The sequence below is a fragment of the Cornus florida genome, unplaced genomic scaffold, assembly GCF_030987335.1.
Source record: "Cornus florida cultivar Cherokee Brave unplaced genomic scaffold, ASM3098733v1 CherokeeBrave_3.0.0_Hap2_Chr01, whole genome shotgun sequence".
NCBI lineage: Eukaryota > Viridiplantae > Streptophyta > Magnoliopsida > Cornales > Cornaceae > Cornus > Cornus florida.
In genome coordinates, this window is record NW_026775571.1 from 41,052,657 (window position 1) to 41,059,736 (window position 7,080).

At 31.9% G+C, this 7,080-nt stretch overlaps 1 protein-coding gene across 1 annotated transcript; it reads left to right on the forward strand.

Moving 5' to 3' along the window:
• The first annotated feature begins 5,307 nt into the window (after window positions 1-5,307).
• On the forward strand, window positions 5,308-6,612 carry LOC132271161 (F-box/kelch-repeat protein At3g06240-like). The gene has a single exon (XM_059772457.1). The coding sequence runs from the start codon at window positions 5,308-5,310 to the stop codon at window positions 6,610-6,612; it is 1,305 nt and encodes a 434-aa protein (XP_059628440.1).
• Window positions 6,613-7,080: the final 468 nt, after the last annotated feature.

The window sequence follows — 7,080 nt, forward strand, 5'->3', positions numbered from 1 at the left end:
CTTGAGTCTAACTTTATTAATTTTTTTTTTTGTCTTTCCAACGGTGTGCACGGTAACACCCATTTAGGGGTAAAATGACTATTTTACCCTTGGTCCATTCCTTGTAGGGACCCTTGTCTTCGTTTTGCTTTCGTTGAGTCTCGAGACTCCTTAGGAAGTCAATTTTGTGTCTTAAGGATGATGTATATCTCTAGAGGCCTTGTTTATTTTATTTCGCTTCCGTATTTTGGATCCATTTTTGGGTTAACTTTCGGGTCATCATTGACGCACTGGGTTTGTAAAACTAGACCCGTCACATTAATTGGGTATAATTAAGAGAAATTTTTGTTATTAAAGATTACATAAAATTTAGTTACATAAATTTTAATTATTGATCTTGTTAATGCTGTAAAGATTGGCTATGTTGTTATTGTTTCAATATATTGGTTATTGGATGATTATTAATGTTAGCTTACTGTTATGTATGTGTGAAAATGTGTGTGTGTGTATATATATATAATTAACATATATTAATTGAGTAGAGAATCTATTTTGACGTGTATATATATATATATATAATATATTATTTATATGTGCATACACACGCATGGTTGAGCAATGGGATTTAATAATCAAAAGGACGTGTATCAATTTGGGTAGATATCAAATTGGTAGTAGATGGGAAATTGTAGAACTGATCGAGTGTAAAGAGACCCATTTTGGTGTCCTATTAATAAAGCCACTCTCGGTGCAAAAGAGTGGGGGAAGGTGAGTAGTCGTGGGACAGCGGTTCAACAATCAGAAATTATCAATGGAAACCATTTGCCAAGCTTAGTCTATTGGGCACACCCGGGTTCAACCGAAATAAAATAATATATTTAACTATTATTTTTTTTATTAGTTTTACATTAGAAAATTAAGAAAAAATGTTTTAAATATTTCAAAAATTGTGTTAAATTCTAGAATATTAGTTTTAAGTATAATGAACTTATTTGTGCTAAAATCCATATTTTAAAATGACTGTTTGTTAGTTTTACGAAATTTAAGCCCGGAAATGTATTATTTTCAGCACTAAGACGGAGAGTACAAAAAGGATATCAAGAGTTAGATTCTGAAATTTTGCAGAGAGTCATATCTAATATTAGGCTATGTCCAAAATTTTTGTACTCTTAGTGTTTGGGTCATTAGAGTTCTATTTTTGAATTAAATGTGTATTTTGGTGCTTTAATAATTAATTTGAATTATTAATTAATAATGTCTTTCATAATTTACCACGCAAACTATTACAAAGGAGGGTATTTCTCTCTGACGTCTCCTTAATGAAGTCAAGGTTTGATTGTACGCCTCTTGCTTCAACTTTTAAACCAACAAATATGAGGTTTGCATTATGTAATATACAAAACCTCCAACGTTGTCATACCAATATATGCCAACATTATGACAGACAAAATTCCGAAAAGCGAAGTAAATACTTTCGATTGTCCATGAAAACCTATGATATATGCTTCAAGCATATCCTCCATGATCAAATTAAATCTCTCAATCAATTTCTCCATCTAGAGATATGAAGCAAAGTTGCTTCTCCAAAACCCATAAAGTTCCTTTAAAATAGCACTTCCATCCACTATAATGGATATTCACATGCTATAACTCCATTATTAGTGCAGTGTAGAACTGATATTGAAGCTCTACAGTGAACACTACTCGGATTAATGTCCACAAGCGCAACTTGCTCAATCCATCACTTTGAACCCATATGGAACTAAAATTCCAATTTATGTCAATAATTCCTACCGACCGTCCACTCCTAATTAGTCCTACTCCTATTTTGATATAAGTGGCAAAATTCCCAATTATATTCAATTAACAATTTTTCTACCATTTTTAACAGGTTTTACACATTGAGACAATTATATACATGTCCCTACCCATACCTGTTCACCAAAACTGACATTTGATGTTTTGATGTACCTTATAATCATTTGAGTGCACCAAAAAAATTTAAATTTTACATCTCAGTCACTCCGACCTCCACAACGTCATTTACAAAATCTACTAATTCTCCTTCAGTGCCTTAAGCTTTGTTTAAGTAAGGTAATACCTACTACAAGGTTAGCTTCAATATTCTAAGTTGACCTCCTTAGTTACCTTAATAATAACTAGTGTTATTATATATGTCACAGATTAAACTGATAACTCAACAACTAATCGAAAGATTACTTACCCTATCAGTTGTTGAGAGCATCCATTTTCCACATTCGCTTCCACCAAACAGAACTTGATATAAAGTGTGAATCACCACTTCTATCTAGGTAAGCCATCTCGTTATCCGTTCTATTCGTATGAACTGATGTACTATACTCACTCACGCATTCATACCTCCACTAAGGCTTGAACCCTGACCTCCCTTTGAAAAGTAGGGGTTTGGTACCACTATAGGGCCACTGGGTAGTTGGTGAGAGATCGAATATTGAGTTCGAATTAAGTTATCAAGGCATGTGGTTTAGTGATATCTTCTCTTCTTTTAAAGTGAGAGATGATTCGATTCAAGAACACTGTGAAATTAAAGGAAAAAAAATGAAGACATTGTTTGAGTTCTTTGCGTGAAATATGTATATATATATATATGTCACTTCTAAGCCCGACTTAACTCTGATTTTAGTTCGAAGGATTTTTGAGTGGGGTGTGAGTTCTATCACATGATATTTTCATGTATTTCTCGTTACTCATTACTCAAATTCGGAGGATGTATCATTGCTCTTAACTAAAAAGGGCCGTAGCTCCACTAAAGTTTGAACTCTGTGTTGTGGGTCAGAGCATCTCCAATATCCTCTCAAATGGGCTCTCAAACTTAAAATATAGCTGGTGGATGAAAATAAAGCACTCCAATGGCTATAACGGCTGCCTTTTGTATTTATTTTTTATTTTTTTGGGATCTCAACAACAGAGATAATTTCTTCAATAACTATATTTTTTTAATGATTTTTTTTTTTCATGTCAAAAGAGACAATTTTTTTAATGGTTACTTATTATTTTTTTGGTCTGGTAAAAAGAGGCAATTTTTTCAACTTAACAAAAAAAAAAAAAAGAAAAAAAAAAAAAAAACAAAACAAAATTTTGGTCCCTTTAAAAGAAATTTATTCAATTTCTTTTATTTTATTTGTGTTGTCAAAAGATACTTTAAATATTAAAGATTAAAGATAAGGAGAGAAAATTTGGAATGGTAGTTATGTCATTTAAAAAGTAATAATTATTTATTTATAAAGTTATTTAAAATTATAGTACAAATGTTAAAAAGTAAAGTGCGGATTTAACCTCCCTAAAAGCCCTAAAAGAATTTCAGAAATAATGTTTAATTAACAATAAAAACTCACATGGGCATTCATTACCCATAACCTTAGTTGATAAAGCATCTAACTTTCATAACTAGTGTGTCTTTTATTTGGTAAGATAAAATAATAATAATAATAAATAAATAAATAAATAACGTATCTGAAACCCTTAAACCCTAATATTATACTATAGAGAGCCCTTCTCCTTCATCTTTCATGTTTTGGGTTACGAAATCAATTTCTCCTTCATCACAGTTGTTTTTCACATATGGCTAGGGACAATCGTTCTCGTTTTTGAAGGTATGTTTTCCGTCAATATATATAGGTTCTTATGATTTAGTTGTATATGTACGGGAAGCAATACATGTATAATGAAGAGATTCTTATATTGCCCAAATGCTTTTAATCACATAGACACCAAACAATATCGATACTTTTAATACATACATCTATAAATATGTGTGTGTGTATATATATATATATATATATATATATAGTGTTGCATAGTAGTACATTTTATTAATGTAGTGCAATGATACTATTACTAATTCACCATATCCTTTATCATAATTCCTGAAGGTCTAATTTATTTATTTATTTATTTATTTTTTTCTTTCATAATATTAGAAAGTCTATTAAAAGCTTCGATTTACAGCAAATTTTTTTTTTCATCCAGAATTTGAATTGAATGTATCAATCCTTTCAATCCTTTTACAATTGAATTGAATGTATCAATCCTTTTAATTATAATTTATTTTCTGTTTGAGTAATTCGCATTTTGGTGGATAACTTCACACCATGGTTATCAAAATCCCGATTTTGAGTCGTGCGATTCTACGATTCAAAATCCAAAATCAATCCAAATCTTAACAAAATCATTCAATTATTAGAATCGGGATAGAAGCAGTGAAATCAGAATCGCATAGAATCATGCGATTCCATCAATTCTACTTGATTTCTTGTTTGAGACCTTTTTTTTTGTTGGCTGGTTCCTTCTTTTGATGGTTGGGATACAAAATAAGAAAGCATCTTGCAAAGGGACATGATTGGAGGCTCACCTGGCTATGAAGGAATGGGAAAATGGCTTCGCTGCATCTCAGCCGCCACCTAAACCACCGGACTAAGTGATGATGGGAGGCATCTTTCTTTTCTTTTTTCTAGTTGCCGACAAGCATGTGGTAGTTTCCATCGCTGTTGTCTGCCTCCTCTCATCTGTCCTTTGGAAAGTTTGCTTCAGCCCAAGTTATAGCTCATGTACATTATCGACATCTAGAATATTTCTGGGAAAAAAGCCACTGATTTATATTTTTTTGGGGTCTTTGGGCCAGTTTGCTTCAACTTAAACTGTAGCTTAGATACCATCCAAAAAACATACCCATCACTCTTTGGTTGGAATTATTTTAACATTCTGATTTTTATTTTATAATATATTCAGACTTTAGAAGTATTATTATTATTATTATTATTTTGATGTTTTGGCCTTATTATTGCTATATTTTACACATATTATTGTTTAAGTAACTAATTTTAATTATTTTTTTACATTTTGACAGAATCTTACTATTTACTATCCGATACTACGGAGTTCAAAATGATTTTATTTAAAATCTCAATTTTAACAACCTTGCTTCACACTTACAAAACTTCCCCTAAGTCTGCACCTTCATTTGCTCTTCTGATTTCGACCATTCATTAATTCATGGAAACAACTTTCTGGGTAAAACTGCAAAATAAATAATTGATTATGATCTCACATTCAAATGAAAATATAATGATTTTAGTGTTTCAACTTTCAAGGTCCTACATAACAGCTTATTGTTCTGCTTTATATTTTATTGAACAACATATATAATTTAGTTTACCATGAATGAAATACTTAATTGGAATGTATAATAATTTCTTTCTAATTGTTTTTTTAATTGGCTGAAAATATATTTTTTATATTTTATATTGACAATAATTTTATATATTTATTTGATAAAAAATAGAAGATGTTATGGAGATAAATGTGGGATCAGATAAACAAAAGACTAGTGTTGAGAACATGAACGAACAAGGAGCATTAGATGACTATGAAGAAGGTCAAACACCCAAAACTGATATGTCTTTTAACAAGATGATGAATCGGCATCGGGAAAACAAATACGATAGGAAAAAGAAAGACAAAGAAGGAAGAGGAAAGAAGGCTATGAAGAAGATAGAAAAAAGAGATGAGTCTTTACCCATCCTTCCTCGTCATCTCATACTGGAGATACTCTCACGCCTACCCGTCAAGTCTCTCGTACGGTTTAAGTCTGTATCAAAGTCTTGGCTCACTTTATTCACAGATCCATTCTTTGTGAAGATGCACCTAAATCGATCCCACAAGCGCAAGAAACTTGTTTTTCCATGTAAAGGTTCGGAATTCAATTATGGTATGAGACTGGTTGTATTTTCGAGTGACAATATTGATGAGCCGCGTAAGATCCACGTTGATTCTCTACTTCAGTTCCCGGCTGCTGAATCATCTTCGATCAGAATCCTAGGTTCTTGTGATGGATTGATATTATGTTTAACTGATGATCGATTCCTTCACATGGTGAATCCTTCAACTAGAGAATTTCAAACATTATCAGAATCACCATTCAATACATCTTTTCCTTCTTATGGATTTGGCTATGATGGGTCCACCGATGATTACAAGATTGTTGAAATCTCATCTTCTCCATCTGATGAAAATACAGCATCCGTATATACATCAAAAACAAATGTTTGGAGAAGGATTCAAGACATTCCTTACCAAGTTATGTCCATTGAACCTGCAACACTTCTGAATGGAGCTCTCCATTGGTTAACTAAGGATAAGAGTAAGATTGTTTCTCTCAATTTAGCGGACGAGAAATTTCAATATTTTCTTTTACCTGATTTCGAAACACGAACTCAAGATTACTTCTTTTCAGCTTTCAAAGGATGTCCTTGTGTCTGCCTAACTAGATTAGATGATCCTATTTGCTATACTGAATCTTGGGTAATGAAGGAATATGGCAAGCGAGAGTCTTGGACTAGTATTCGCCACCACTTTTTTCTTCAAAATCGAGTGAAACCTTTGGATTATTCAAACAATGATGAAATTCTATTTTTCAGGCATGCTTATTTTTTGTATGTATTCAATCTAGAGAAAAATACACATAGGCTTATAAAAATTCCCTATGATGCTCAATTCCGTAGTCTTCAATTTGACGAAGCAGAGACTTTTTTGGAGACCATTGTTTCAACCGGCGGGATTGCTTTGAACAGAAGGTTGAACGATGCAAGTGTGTGAAGGCGAGTTTGAGTCTTGAGATCCAGTCACTTGTGTGTTAGGTAATACGTCTCTCTTCGTTTTTCTTGCTAGATTTTTTTATACCGAAAAGTGTCTAAACTCTTTATTTGTTCAAGTTCTGTTACTCTCTTAACAATCACTTATTAATGTGGGTGCTAATAAATTGTTTCTAAGTTGCTGAACAATTTCAATTAGGACTTACTGTAACATTTGGTTTGATGAGGACAGAGACTTTAATTTATTGTTAATTTAATTGTTATTGGAGAACTCCTTTTAAATGCATGGCTTTGATCTTGTTATTATAGAACTTCTCAATATTTGCAGGTGAGGACATATTAAATTAACTGTATTTCAAATTTGTTATTTATACCACTATGTTCATTACTTTGTTGACTGTTTATAGCAATTTAACACAAATGATTGTTTTTTAATTAATGCAATTTCAAATGATAGCTTTATTTCTACCTC